Source organism: Rhipicephalus microplus, chromosome 4 (genome assembly GCF_043290135.1).
Source record: "Rhipicephalus microplus isolate Deutch F79 chromosome 4, USDA_Rmic, whole genome shotgun sequence".
NCBI classification, from domain to species: domain Eukaryota; kingdom Metazoa; phylum Arthropoda; class Arachnida; order Ixodida; family Ixodidae; genus Rhipicephalus; species Rhipicephalus microplus.
The window spans coordinates 61,375,434-61,391,604 of record NC_134703.1 but is presented as its reverse complement, the minus strand read 5'-3'; the positions used below and the strand labels follow the sequence as shown (position 1 = coordinate 61,391,604).

The window sequence follows — 16,171 nt, the reverse complement described above, 5'->3', positions numbered from 1 at the left end:
AGCTTCACTCTCTATACGCCGCAAATCTTCTGGCTGCAACATTGCAGTGTCGTGCCGAAACGACGACGAAGACCCGCGGCGGTTGTCAAGAGCGCTTTGGGGGACTAGGCCTAACACGCCCGCATCGGCGCCGCTCGACTCGGGAAGCACGCCGTTCTCCGCATGGTCAGGAACTGGTGGTGGCACAGCAGCGCATTTCTGGAAGTTGTACGGAGTCTTCCTCTTCCTTTTTGTTCCGAATTTGTACTTCGTAGCGAACTTCGGCGACGGCGTCGACATCGTTGCTCACGTGCGAAAACCAGTTGACGCGTACGGTGTGCGCACAGTCGCCGCGGAGTGATGCAGACGATGCCTGTCAGGCCAATGGCGTGACCCGCTGCGGGTCACGTGCCGTAACTGGCCAATTACTGCGCGTGTTGGGACTTCTTTTTGAATCGGGATATCTTCACAGCCAACGCGCGCTCGGAGCCGAAAATGGCGCGAAAATCAAGACGAGAGGCTGCGCTTTCAAACGATATATGATTCGCGGCTGTCGGACAAATATGACGGCCGTCGCGTGTCACGGAAAAGGCGCTTTATTTACCAAATTCTTGGCTCATATTTAGCTGGCACTGGTGCTAAAATTGATATTACGGCTAAGATATCGTTTCAAACTGCATAAAACTTGGCGAAATGGTAGAATATTGGATGGAAATAGCAAAACTGCCATTTCCAAAAAATCAACTTTTTGACGATTTTTCGGCTTTTAAAACCCGTGTCCCCCCTTAAACAACAATGGCTCAAGTGATAAAACCCACAGCAGGATGAATCAAACAAACACGCACGCAAGTTGGCTTCGGGTGTCCTTGAGCTCCTGCTCAAGTGCTTCTATTTCCCTTCGTTGTGCCTCAATGGTCTCAAAGAGCTCTTCGGCCTCGCCTGCATCCAAGGCTCCAGTTGCCGCCACGTCCATGTCTGGAATAGGTGTAAATGGAGTGGCACTGAACATTCCTAGGTTCCAACGCTCGGTCAGCCGGCGGGCTGCCTCCTTGCAGCGAGTGCGCCGCAGTTCCAGCCGCTGTGGCACAACTTCGATGGCAACAGCCGAAAACTTCAGTGCATTCAATGACTCCTCCAGTGTGGACAAGGCTGGGCTGATGTTGACGATAAGCGAGACTTGACCACCTGTTGTGAAGTAGGCCTGCATCACCTGGTAAAGCCCAGACAAAAAAAAATTATTATCCAGGACAACCTGGAATAAAAATGCTACTATATGAAATAAAGCAGTTGGCAAAGAGCGATCGAGCGATGGAGTCTCGATTTTTTTTTTTCTTTCAATGCTATGGAAATAAAATGAACTCCGTCCTCTGTTTGGCACTGAAATTTGTTGCAGCAATACATTTTTGCAGAATAGTTGGTTCATAGTGAAATTGACTTGCTCCACAAGCAGAAAGACTAAACGGAAGATAGAGCACAGGATAGCTTAAGGACCATTTGCCTGTACACTGTATTCTCTCTTCCTTCTTCCCGTTAGTGCACCAAGTCTAGATTGGGCATAAAAACTTCACCAATCTCAATCTGAAGTACTGTCGCATTGCAAACTGCAAATAGGATGCAGCAAATGTTACCATGCTTTCAATGAGCAGTTGTATTGGGAGTCTCCCCAATTACTCCAACAATCACAAATACGTTCAAGATTAAATGTAACTGAAGTGCGAGTGATGCGGCAGTACAAATAGCAAACTTTGTGCATAAGCAAGCAATGAGGTTTAAGAAGCATGCAATCAATACACAGAGACTCGTTAAAGGAGTCGCCAGTAGTTGTGAACTCTCGTTTGACCAGTCGACTAGGTTCTGTACCTGGTCACGCCACCACATGTGCCAGTTGATGGAGCTATGAGAAATGGTGCCGCTGAAAAAGCACCAGGAGAAGCATGGAAATATTTTTTGATATGGCACTCTTGTGGCACACAGCATTGTTATATTCTGTATGAGGGATTGTGGCTGCATTTTGAGCCTGACAGAAGCGTTTATTTGAAATGTGAAATATGTCTACGGTGGATCAGGGGTCCTTTCAAGTTTTGTGAAACACACCTCAATGTGACCAAACTATTCCCGAGACAAACACGCGATTGCACTCAGGGGCTGGAGATTTAGCATGAAATTCAAGAACAGAACCGATCATTCTCTCTTCCAGGGTAAATATATCATAGTCAAATGAACAATAAAGCTCTCAAAAAATGCTCTATCAGACTAAACTGAACGAGTGTTTCACTTTGCAAGTATATGACAGTAAAATTAACAATAAAGCTCAGAGAAATACTCTGTCAGACTAAAGCAAGCGAGTTTATTTATAGCCCCTTGAAAGTAAAGATTTGTATGTGGTGCATAACAATAACCTCATGATGTGTGGATCTCTGCAACATGCGCAATCTATGCAAGGATTATAACTTGAGTTCAAGTATCTGCACGAGAAAGCCAGGTTTTAAGATTACCACCATAAATTTGAATAAGCCTGTCATCTTGCAGATGACATCAGCAGCTACTTCTCAGGTTTTCCTGGAAACTGAATCTACATTTGCTTAAAAGCATAGAGTAGGCTTTAGACAACCATCTTTTTCAAGGCTTCTTTAATCTGAAACTACCACTATATATGTAAAACGTACAGGTTTGCTTCATTTGAGTCGTCGACGTCTCTTCCAATGGAGAGAAACATTGATGCTCGATTTGTTGTAGTGAAAGAATCAGCCTTCTGTTGGCTCAAGTAGTTTGGATAATTGAATCTAACAAAAAAAAGATCGATATCTATACACTATGATTTCAAAAGAACAAAAAATTATTTCACGTTTGGTTAAAAAAAAAGAAAATATACTGAACAATTTCAACCAACCTGCCATATATAGCTGCCAAATGTACCAGCTTTTCGTTTTTCTTGTTTTCTTGGTTTACTAGTTTGTTTTGTCAGATCTTCTGTCTCTCTATTGACCAAATACTATGGATACCGGTTGATTTCACCCAGCCACATCTATGCATTGCACCTCGGTAATGTGCCATACAGCCTTGCGAACATTTACTCAGGTTATGAAAACCTTTTCGAAAGATAGAACGGTTTGAAAGGTGGCAGTTCTGAGGGTTCCTATTCCAATGAGCACGATTAACTATGTTCTCTACGAATACCTTGTTTCCTCTGCATTACGTGCAGACAGTTAATCATAACCATAATTTGCAGAACCTTTGCATCAAAGCATAGCCATCGTCACTAGAGATAATATCTTGTCCTTATGGCAATGCAAAATGAGGACAAAGCTTGCTTGCCAAAGTGCCCGCATGCGAGCTGCTGGTCTTGATTCTATTTGCAGAAGCATGTCGATTTCCAATTACAGTCAGCCCCTTTATAAGAGACACAGATGCAAGAAACAATTGAGTATAAGAGAGAACAGTCTGCGCACAGCGAAATAGACAACAAAAAAATGCATACATGGTACCGTGCTTATGAGAGACATCTCGTATAAAAACCTGATTCAATGTTGTTGCAATATGTCGGAGTCTTGCAAAGCTACCGATCCGTCATCGTATTAAATGCTTGTGTCTAAATCATATTGCTATCGCTGCTTGCCTTTAAAAACGGGCCATTGGGGCATGAAAATGCCAAATGAGTACATAGGTACACGTTAGTGTTACCGGAACATCCCAGTTATTGCATTGATAATTATCATGTGTAAAGAACTGCTTCCAAATGAGAAGAAGGTGCAAGTCTGTCGTCAAGTCGCAAGTAAGCCTGTCATAATTGAGAATGAAGCTTTGCGTTGCAGGTTATCCGAGTTTCATGCGTGTAGGATAGAATTGTTGGGAGAAGGCTTTAGTGCCCATTAAGACTAGACACAGCGATGACTACCTAAGTAAGTGCTGCTGGCTATTTCAAGCGTACTTGGCAACAGACAGCCTACGTCGACCTAATGTATTGTGCGTCTGGCTTTGTATAAAACGTCTCCTTTTTCATTTTTGAACCAGAAATTATACCGCTATCGTAGACTTGCCACACGATTAAAACGTAAAAATGATTTGCTTCTCATGCACGTGAAAAGTGAACATCAAAAATGTTAGTTTCCCCAAGAAGTAAGTGCCAATCAGTAGGTATTTTTCTTAATATATTTTGCAAAATGTGTTCATTAGTAACACGATACGCCAAGAATAAATGCGTTCATATCATCCCTTTCTGTGCCTACTGGCCCCTTAATTTCAACCCATTGCAGGAAGGCAGCTTTGTATCATCGGTTGAATGCTCGCGAAACCGTTTCAGGGAATAACCAATGATGGTGCACTAAAGGTCGAATGTCATGCATTTGCTGGAACAGCATTTTTTATTTTTTTAGTTGCATATTACAAAAAGTGCTACAGAAAAGAATCTTAACATTCAATTACACGCACAGGTTGATAGAGCATTCTTCTGAAAAGGAATCTGTTTTCGGGAGAACCTAGAGAGTTTGTTGTGTGTCCTGCTTGGGGCACAAGTTAAAGAAAAAAGTAGGAGGGGGGAGAGGATGGTCACATTACACGAGCTTGTCCTGTGAATGTGGCAGCGATATCGCATGAAATGCTTGAAAAATATGCATAGTGAAGCAATTCATATACGCATCCTAACAAATTTCTACCATGTTAAACTCCACAATAAAAAACAGACCACAAACAACATGTATCATGACATGTATCATGACAATCTGTCTGTTCGCTGAGAATCGATGACGCACCCGAGCCATCTGTCAAACATCTAATTGTTATCTCAATGCAATAAACATAATAATGGTGTCAACAGCAGCGCGGGCACGCACTGGTGGCCATGATGCAGCTTTAAAGCTTATATATGATGCTGGTTTGTCTAAGCCTGCAAGCACACAGTGCAAAAAATGTCATTTCAGCATGACATGAAAGACATTCTCCGATGTGTACTGATGCTATGATATACCGCATCTGTTACGAATGGCAGACATAAACATGGCGTTAGTAGTAAGGCATAGTCGGAGCAACAGAACAACCTGGCACTTCTTGTCAGCCGCGAGGAAATCTAATAACAGTGAGGTTAGTAGCCTGCAAACTTTTTTCCAGCATCACGGTCTTCTCAATATGAGTAACACTGAACCCGAAATTATGACAACATTGGCATCATTAGCCATCACATGTCGATACATACGCTATGTATGTACACATGCAGCACGTGCTTTCCTGCCACACTCAGATTTCACATTCGCAATGCAAGAAACCAACTGCCCTTTTGTCCTTGCTCATGCTGCTAAGAGCAAGAACTGACAAAGTTGCTTTATTTCAAGCAAGGCATGACTGAAACGACGGGAACATAAAATGTGAGCTACCCTGTAAACCCATAATAGTATGACTGTACCTTTGTCAGCTTGCTTTCCCTGAAGGGCACAGGGGCCTTTTTCGGTGCGTCCTGGTTGTTGCGTAGGCCCTCCAGGCAGCGGCTGAGAACCAAAAGGGACGTGTTGATGCGGCCAGCTTCACGAAGCCGCTGCCCATCAGTGCCCGATTTGGAGGCCCTTTCCGAACCCGCCAAGTCGCACAGCATCAACGTATTGACGTGCCAGCTTTTGCTGCCGTCACGACTGTCTACATTATAATTCACAATCCGCACGGTGAAGATGCAGTGGCTGCGGCTCGAACTGTGGTTCAGCTGAGTCTCTGCAATGCTCTGGTTTTCGCAAGCCAGACAGAGGAGACGATGCGCTTCATCGGCAGATTGAACAGGCACTTCGATGACCCCACGCACAAAAGAGCGTTTAGCCCGGTCTTCGCCCAGCTTAAGAGTGGGGCGTCGCTGGCCCCTTTTCTTCTTTGTGGCTGCCTCGAGCGATGGGAGGAGCAAGTCGTAGATGCCCTCGTTATAAATTTCATAAAATGAAAGCCAAATCAACACCTGCCAAAGGTAAGAAAATTACAAAGGAGCCATCAGCATCAAATTTTATAATCAATGTTTCACATCTAAAATAACAAAAATGTTTTCGGAAAACAGTCCACTGTTGTATAAAACAAATTGCTTAGTATAGCTTTTACATTTGAAAGTGGGCTAGTAATTTCATGGCCAGCTCAGATTTGAGGATTTAGATATTACCAGTGTCTGATCGGAAGTGAGAAAAATGACATACATCTAGTGCCGTCTACAGAAAAGCCATGTCATAGCCACTGTTAGTCATGCTGGTAGCCAATGGAAATAGAAGAATGATCACTCCAGTCCTGCCACTCACGATATAAGTTCTGAAAGTTACTTATGAATTTCTGAGAAAAACTAAGGTGAAAGTCATATTTCTATATTCCGTCAATTTCACGATTATTTACCGCTTTCCAGTGAACCGACACCCGTTTCACTCAATGGCAGATTTCTGAACAAATGCACAAAAATCTGGATGCCTTGCCCGCACTGCCCATTACACAGTCAAAATGCTTTGTGGTGTTGCCATTTTGCGCTCTTGCATGGTCAGGCAAGAGGGCTGCAACATTTCAAGCCTTATAGCAGACACCTTAGGTATCATTTACAATGAAATAACATTTTTTAAGGGGCAACGCTTCCTATGGCGTGGCTTGTGTGTGTAGTGCACATTGTAGTGCATAACCACCGGTGCCACATACCCGAAAGAGCGGTCCTTAGAACGTCCGCTAGATGGCAGCACTTGCATATGATGAATACATGATGATAAGATGTGAGTCGTCTGTATTTGGAGAGTTCACTAGATAGACGGACGGACGCATGGACAGACAGACAGGGGGACGGACGCACGGACAAATTGACAAACGGAGGGATGGCCACACGAACAGATGCACGGATGGACATACAGACAGACAAACGAATGGACAGGCGGAAGAACAAACATACGGGCGGACGCACCGACGGTCACACGGATGGACGGACACATGGACGGGTGCACAGACGAGCGCATGGACGGACGGAAACAAGAATGAATGGACAGACGGAAGCACGGACGGACTGGCGAAAGCTTTGCACCACCAAACGTCATTCACTCCGTGGATATGCTGCGATTTTTTGTGCAGTGGTGGTACAGGTGAGCACGGTCAAGTTTGTACTTATTTATTCGGTACCCACGCTGGCAGTGCACAAATTTGGTGTGTTCTTCGAAAATGAGTACTATGAAGGTTTTACTCTAATATAACACCAAAGATGACAGATAGAGAGGGCCAACAACAGTGAATGAAGCATACTTGTGGCACTCTTTCTTGGAAAGGCCTACCATGTTTCAAAGACAAGTCTGATAGACTTGTTCCACAAGGAACGAGCGAAAAATGCAATGACTTTTACCTTCACAATGCGAACGTACAGAAACAAATTGGTAAATTACTAAATTATCTCAGAGAGTGAGATGCCCAAAATTCTGATGCATGTTTCAGTCAGGCATACTTTATATTCGCAATTAAACTGTTTTAAGAGTTTCTTCACATCTCCATATATCTAGGATCAGCATAAATGCTGTCTGTGTTTGCCAGTGCTTCGCTTAATTTTTTTCGGCCTACATTCAATGTGTGCTATTTAATGTGATAACATTAAAGATCTCACTTTGCAGAAATTCTGGCGGTGATCAGCATAAATGCTGTCTGTGTTTGCCAGTGCTTCGCTTAATTTTTTTCGGCCTACATTCAATGTGTGCTATTTAATGTGATAACATTAAAGATCTCACTTCGCAGAAATTCTGGCGGTGTCCTTAGTTGTGAGCGGAAAATAATCTTGTTCGTGACCGATAAATCGAGGAAGATGCAAATAAAGTAAATAATAAAAATTTCCAAGTTCTAGTGAGGATCGAGCCCAGGCCGTTTGCGTGGCAAATAGCTATTCTAATACATAGCCATGCGTCTGCTTAGAAATAGAGTGAAAATAACTTTCAGCCTTAACAAACACACGCGACTTGTATACAGGCTTCACAATACAACAATATCGCAGTAGTATTGCATGCTTACAAGCATACATTGCTTTAGGGCTTCACAAGATGTGATTATGATAACAACTTAATGGTTTAAAGCCAGCCATAAAAGGCACACTCACTGCTGCACATATTCCCTTAAAACCACGTAATGGGTGCCTAGAAAGTTTGAAACCGTTTCATGCGCAAAAGTGCTCGTGATTTAAAGCATGCTACCCACTACACAGAATACAGCCATATGAGGAACCTTCACCGACACAAGCCACTTCCGATTTTACCAATCATATTGCAGCAATCCACAATTTAGGCTTCTCGAGTGACATCATGAAATATAAAATACGCACCAGGGACATGCCCCAATTTTCTTTTTGTATTTCTGTACTTCACAGATTTGCCTAAAATTGATTTTAGCCAGAGTCGGAGTACACAGAATAACACTGAGACCACCACTATACAACACACCTGCACTCTGCCACCGTAGCTGTAGTTGCTATCGCGTGACAGCGTCAGCGGACCATCACTGTCACTTGCGGGCAGATTGAAGGTGTTGAAATCTTCAGCACCACGAGCTCCCTTCTCACCCAGCAACTTGTTTTTCAGCAGCAATGCAGAGGCCTCCTCTTCTGTGCTAAGTAAGGCAACATCGTTGAAGCATTCAGGACGGGCTGGTGCCCCCTTGCACACCTGAAGGAAAAAGCAACAGACATTTAGACAATCAGATACCAAAAAAATGGTCAATGGCGTCTTTGTAACAAAGCTATAAAATGTTTGTGGGACACAGCAGTGAGGGACCAGATTAATTTTGACCAGCTAGTGTTCTTTGCAACCAGTGTTTAGACTTATGGAGTTGGCTTCTAGAAGTTTCTGTAGCGTATAATCAGCACGGATGAAATCATGAAGCTCCTAGAGAGCCCCTAACCTGAGGTCCAAGTGCCTTGAAAAGTCTGTCCAGTGTACGAGGCACCACTCCTGGGTTAGCTGGAGTGCCCTGCATGGTGTATGTTTTTCCACCGGCAGTTGGCCCATATGCAAAGAGCAGCACATTAGCCCCATCGATGAATGCATCCACAGGATTTCGCACAGCCTCCTCAAACAACTCCTGCTGACTGCTGCCCTCTGGGAACACCTGGGAACATAGAGGAGAACAATAAGAAAACAATGCCAACACGGGACATCTACTGTTGGAAGGAGAACTGAGGAACAACTTAATTTTCCAATTTCCACATTGTGGCCTGATTCCTAAATGTTAAAAAAAATGCAAGTGAAGCAGAGGGGTGATAATATTTGGGGCTGTACGTACCAAAACCATGACATGATTATGAGTGACGCTGTGTTGAAGAGCTCTGGGAATTTCAATTGTCTGGTGTTCTTTAACGTGCACCAACATCACACCAGTACACCGGCCTTCTAGCATTCCGCTTCCATTGATATGCGACCACTATGGAAGAGATTCAATCGGTGACCCTCAAGTCAGCAGCAAAACACTAAGAATTCTGCACCACAGCTGCAGACATGATTTGTCTGATTACCAAGTTTTGCAGCTAGACGATGGCCAAGCTCTTCATACTGCAGAGATAAATGCTGTGTGCACTCAAATAGCATAAACTGACAGGGCACAATGGAAGGCAAGAAAGAGTAAAATTCATTCACTTCTGTCGTGTTCTCGCCTTGCTGGTGATTGATTGATTGATATGCGAGGTTTAACATCCCAAAACCACCATATGATTATGAAAGACGCCGTAGTGGAGGGCTCCGGAAATTTCGACCACCTGGGGTTCTTTAACATGCACCCAAATCTGAGCACACAGGCCTACCGCATTTTTGCCTCCATCAAAAATGCAGCCACCGCAGCCGGGATTCGATCCCGCAACCTGCAGGTCCCCTTGCTGGTGTGATACTTCAAACAAGATTCGGACTTTTCTTTAGCAAGCTTTCTGTTAAACTTTTCCAGCTTACGTATTTTTACAGCCAAAGCTGTTATGAAGGGCCATTTCATCATCATCAAGGGCCATTTCAGGCATTGCAGCTGTCCTCCACTGCCGCTGGTCCGTAACCGCTATCGTACAAAAAAAAATCTCCAGGATGGAACAGGGTTCTAACCTAGGCCCTCTTTGTAACAGCCCAGTATTCTACCACAAAACTAAAACTGTGCACGAAACTGCTTTATTAAAAGGCCCTATACATGCATTATATGTGGCAAGAATCATGAACAGATGTAATATAGCATGGTAGAAGAGTAAACTAACAACCAGGTGTCACAATGCGAATTGTGTAACTAGGCATCACACAATACAAATTGTGCAACAACTGGGTCGTTTAATGCTTCCAACTCATTACAAATAATCCTTCTTTGTCATAAGCTACTGCTTCAACAAAGTGCACATACTAATGTAGTGGGTACATCGCCTCTCCACAAAATAAAAAATAATGGCATAGTGGTTGCTTCCGAGCATGACGAAAATTGTGTTTTTCGGAGTAGTGAATGCCCTGCAAGCATACTTGCTTTAGTGGCTCAAGAAAGTTTACACAGGATTCCAGAAATGCCGCGCTTCCCGCTTTGATTGTCACACAGTCCATTTACATTACATACCAATTTCAAGTACACAACTATTTTTCTCGTGTAATACATATTTCTTTTAAGTATCTAATGCTGCATGAATAGTAAAATTTAGAACAGAATAAAATAGGAATAATTCTCGGACTCTATTCGAGTAGGCAACAATTTTAAAGACAAGCCTGGAATTGTATAACTTTTTATTTCAAATAAATATTCACAGACTTTCACAATTTTTAACAAAGTAACATTAGATACCACTATTCTGTGAATTTGGAAGCTCAGATACAGCAGTGACTGGCATGTTCAGGTGGCTAGCAATATAGAGTAAACGATGTAGGATGAATATAGTAGTTAATTCAATGTTTGAGGTGGTAGTATGTCACCAGGGCAATTCCATACCTAACATCCCAGCCATCCTGGCATCTATAAAAAAATCTTGTAGATTTCTTACATGGCAAGCAACAATTTATTAGAATATTTCAGAGAATTTTTTTTTTGGCAATGTGGGAGTTTTTCAAATTTTGTACAAAGCCGTCCAAGTGTTTTTTATCAGTTATTCAAAAATATCAGTTTCAAAGCCAAATTAAGTCTAAATATTAAGCAAAGGTGATTGTATAAGCCGTTCAAGGCTCAGGAGCATTACTGCAATTTTTCAGTCATACATGCTTTCAAAAATTTTGCAAACTATTTATATGTTTTTTTATAAAATTGCATTATGTATGGATATCTGAGTAATGAATTCATACAGTACAAAAGATATGTTGCATTAAATATGTTGCATAAAATATGTTTACAGGCCATTTATGTTACTAAATTTGACAAAACCAAACAAAAATTCTAAATCATATTGATCTACATTCAGGTGCAATCTACACTATGTGGTACTCCAATTAAGAATCAACTTCATATAAAGCTCTGCGAAATATGTTATCTCTATAACTATACTCCTCAATCGAAAGGAAAAATAAATAGGTAGTTCTTAAAAAGCAAACTTCATTACAACTTTTCTTCTAAACAAGAAATATATTTTCGATGTTCTCTATTGACATCTATCTTCCCATTTAGTCGACTGCAGTTTTCTCATTCAAGTTTCAAATTACTGTCAATAGGCAACTTTAAATTTTCTTCCTTAGAGCCAAACTTGTATTTATAGAGCCTGCCATATAATAACTATTCATTTTCTTTTTATTTATGTATGAAACATTTTAATTGAAGCACCTTGCGCTGTAAATTGCACCACAACGTGGACCCCCAAAGCGATAATTTTCTCCAAGTTGCAATTTTTTTCTCGTAAAGTTTAGGAACTTCAGTGGCCTGAATACATTTTTACTAAAAAAAACATATCTTCCATAGAGTACATATTTATTACTCAGATATTCATGTATAGCATGAGATCAGGAAAAAATGTGCAAACTTTTAATGAAAATATTGTGAGAACTTTTGGAGCACGAAAAATTTTAGTAAGATTATAGAGCCTCAAACACCTTGCACAAACGCCTTTACGTGGTGGCTAAACTAAATTTTGTGTTGAAACAAGAATCAATACTCTTAAATTTTTTTTAACAAACCACACCGACAACATTTTACAAAATTAAGAAGGCTCCTACGGGACCAAAAAATTTGTTCTATTTAAATTATTGTATGTTTTCGCAGTTTTCAAAGCAAGAAATCAGACAGACTTGTTCAATACGTTTCAATTGTCATCAAAATGGCTTGGTCGTTTGGCATGAAATGGCTCAACAGCTTTTAAACAACACGTAGACATAAAGCTTTAATGATATTTCATAAAAGAACATAACTCTCGTTATGATGGTGCACTGAGTACACATTCACTTCGGTGACAGAAGTGTTTAAAGTAAAAATTTCTCGATCCTTCAATGGATTCGACGTGAAAATGACAGATACGAAAATGCCTGTGCTTTTTAAAATTCACTGTTGCAGCATCAGGTTAACTTAGTATAGCAACTAACCTTCCTAGAATGTGCTTCCACCTTAGTGACAAACAAACGGCTAACATAGCAGGCCCTTGACTAAAGTTTTATTGCTCAGTACACTGGAGAAAAGATTTGCCCCTGTGCAGTGTTTTACAACCTGCGTAAAAAGTGCTAGCAGTAGCAGTGGCAGACAGCAATATTTATGTGGTAATCCAAATCCATTTCTTAAACCATAACACTAATTTATATTCAACTTCCCAGACAAAAACAACAGTACCACTGAAAATAAGCAACGCCATGCAGACATGCACAAAGTATATGATTTATAATACACAGCGATGTTATGCACTCTGCATATACAGGCTCTGAAACAAACCTTTGTGAAGCTAAATCGTTTTTGGTGCTGATGTTCCAGAGTTGCCGCTGTGGATTCCACAGTTCTGTCATCGCAAGGCTGGAATGCCGGGTTTGTGAATGTCCGCCCTCCAACTCGAGGTCGGATACGCAGAAAGACCTTCAAAGCTGAACCTTGAAATTTAAAAAATCCAATGTTTAAACTACATAAAAAATTCGGAGTAGACTGTAATAAAAACTGTTTGCCCTTGTATACAGTGCCTTTTCCCAAATAAATTATAGGCCTTTTCAAAATAGATTAGATTTCTGAACTGGTTCCCAAGATTCATGCATCATACTGCACATCTCCTGCATGCCGCATGGAGCTATCAGAAACAATAAAGTGCAACCAGAAACGAGTTGACATATTTTCTGCGGCCAACAGGTAGATGCACATATGACAAAGGTGACAGTATCGACGTTCATTAAAGTAACTGTACATATACAAGTGATAAGATGCTTGCTGTAAAGGGGATTATCATAAACGACATCTAATAGAAATGATGTTCACTTGAAAGAAATCTAGTGCTCTAGAAACATCTGTCGTTACACCACAACATGAAAACGGAGTTTTCCTATGATGCTGCTTCTTTATTTATTTTAAATTGAAATACAAGTGCTAAATTACATGTGTTGAATACAAATACAGAAGGAGGCCTCAAAGTCGCCAGACTGTGAGTGATACCTCCTAAAAAATCATTCATCAGAGAGGCAACGCAATACTAGTAAACAGTGGTAGCGATATAAAGATAAGGATATATACATGTACAGATATGTATGAAATAGCAAATATAAGATATACAAAATATGTAGATAAGCACAAATAAATTAATACAAAAATGCAATAACATTAACTCAGTATAATATTGCCGCGCGCTTGATCTGCCAGCGCAAAAGAGGCAGACGAAGTGGCAGTTCCTCTCGTGCCATTGTTCTGTTTTTGGCTGCGCTGAGCCGACCGCTCTTCGGACTTTTGTGAGGACGCCTTAAAAACGTCTCCTGTCTCTTTAACGTGACATTTTAATGGTGGAGGTGCTGGGTAACCTCACCTATGCAACAGACTCCTTCTAGCAGCCGGAACGTGACCCAAAACCCAGAGCTTACGCCGGTACACCGTTTCAGTCGGAGGATTCGAGGACTGTCCCCCGAGTTTGTGCCTCACAGTACAAGTACGTCGACTGGTATGGAGAATACTGTTGCTGTCACCGCTTCCCCTACCGCTGGAGCCGCCGCTGCTCCAACCGCTGCACCCGCAGCTGCACCCACTCATTACACGCTACAAAAACCACGTGTTCCGAGTCCCTTTCGTGGTGGCCTCTATGAAGATGTGGAAGATTGGCTGGCTGAGTACGAGTACGTAGCGGATTTCAACGGGTGGGACGAAGTAGCGAAGCTCAAGAATGTGTACTTTAGTCTTCTGGATGGTGCTCGCACATGGTTCCAGAACCGCAAGGGCCTCCTAACGTCGTGGCATGAGTTCTGTCACAGGCTCCGCGAAACGTACTCGAGTCTCGATCGTCGAGAGCGCGCTGAAAGGGCCCTCCAGTCCCGCATGCAGATGCCTAATGAAGGTGTGGCTACATACGTGGAGGATATGGTTCATCTGTTCACTCGCGCTGATCCAACCATGCCGGAAGACAAGAAGCTGCGACACTTGATGCGAGGTGTGAAAGAGCAGCTCTTCGCTGGACTCATTCGTAGTCCGCCTAGAACGGTCGCGGAGTTCCTCACTGAAGCCGTCGCCATGGAAAAGGCGCTGCAGCAGCGGAACCAGTACGATCGGCAAGTGAATGCTACCTATACCACCGGGCTAGGCTCGTTCCCGACCGACGTGGGAGCGCTTCGCGAGCTGATACGTTCGGTTGTTCGCGACGAGCTACAACAGCTGCAACAGCTGAACCAGGCGCAGCAGCAGCCTTCCACGAATTGCATCGCCACCATCATACGTGACGAAGTTCAGCATGCGCTCGGCACACCTCGCCGCGAGACACCAACGCAGGTTGCTGCACCACTTCAGGCGTTCGCAACTTCAAGTGAACCTCTAGGGGTGACCTACGCAGACGTATTGAGACGCACCGTTCCGTCGTCCACGACACCATCCCCAGTGAGTGGTTTCCAGCGCACCACTTATACCGACACGTTCGAACACAACGCACCTGCACCAGTCCCACTACCAGCCGCAACCCCGTACGCCACACTGCAGTCCGCACAGGTGGTCCCTTATTTTGCAGACACTCGACCCGTCATGCGTAAATCCGACATATGGCGCATGCCCGACCGACGACCGCTTTGCTACCACTGCGGTGAAGCGGGTCACCTCTACCGAGACTGCCAGTACCGCCGACTTGGGCTGCAGGGTTTTCCTGCCAATTCACCCCGCCCCCGGTTTGGACAGAGACCACCAGAAATTGAAGATTTTATCGCTCGGCAGAACGTCCCACTCAGGCGTCAGTCGCGCTCACCGTCACCGCGGTCGTCATCTTATTCAGGCAACGGAAATCGAAGGCCGCAAGGACGGTCTCCGAGCCCTCGCCTGGAAAACTAACGCCAGCGACCTTTCGAGGCGAGGCCGCTGATTCTCGACGTGATGAAGACCTCGCCCTACAATCGACGCGACATCGGACCAACGGAAATTCGACTACGCCGGCGCCTGTATCCCAGCTGAGCGACTTTTCAATGGACATACCTGTGCTGCTCGACGGTCGCAATTTAACTGCCTTAATAGACACTGGTGCTGACTACTCGATTATTAGCGGACAATTGGCACGTACCTTGAAGAAAGTGATAATGCCTTGGACAGGATCGCATGTACGTACAGCTGGCGGACATGTTGTAACGCCGGTTGGTTTGTGCACGTCCAGGCTACAAATACGAGGCTACACGTTTTTGGTCAGCTCCATCGTGCTACGTGACTGCTCCCGCGAATTAATTCTCGGCCTCGATTTTCTTCGGGAATATGGCGCCGTAATCGACCTACGGCGACGCTGCATTTCCTTTTCGACAGTCAACGCTACGTCAAGGGACTCCAACCGCCGTACAACCGCCCTCCGTGTTTCCGACGACAGTGTCACAATACCACCTCGTGCAAGTATCCTAATTCAGGTGACTTCCGAAGGAACCAGTGACGGTGAAACAGTGGCAGAGTGCAACGTCTCCCTGCTGCTGGCGCTTGGAATTTCTGTGGCACGAGGCATCATTGACATTCGGAACGGTACAGCCGAGGTCATGATTACAAATTTCACCAATGAGCATCGTCACCTTTTCCGGGGTACTGCGGTCGCCTACGCTGAAGCCTTGGAGGACGTCATTGAGTGTTTTGCCTGTGAAGACAGTAGCCGCAATGGACAAACCGTAATAGATGTTGACAT

General features: G+C 43.5%; 1 protein-coding gene across 5 annotated transcripts in view; it reads right to left on the bottom strand.

Moving 5' to 3' along the window:
• Positions 1 to 16,171, bottom strand: part of LOC119172038 (kinesin-like protein KIF20B) — a 42,491-nt gene that overhangs the window by 16,986 nt on the left and 9,334 nt on the right. For all 5 annotated transcript variants that reach the window (XM_075892844.1, XM_075892846.1, XM_075892847.1 and 2 more), the window contains 5 exons: positions 12,787 to 12,938; positions 8,839 to 9,045; positions 8,382 to 8,603; positions 5,375 to 5,908; positions 825 to 1,189 (listed from right to left, as the gene is read on the bottom strand). In XM_075892844.1, the coding sequence (XP_075748959.1) occupies positions 825 to 1,189; positions 5,375 to 5,908; positions 8,382 to 8,603; positions 8,839 to 9,045; positions 12,787 to 12,938 (1,480 nt within the window). The remainder of the gene's footprint in view (positions 1 to 824; positions 1,190 to 5,374; positions 5,909 to 8,381; positions 8,604 to 8,838; positions 9,046 to 12,786; positions 12,939 to 16,171) is intronic.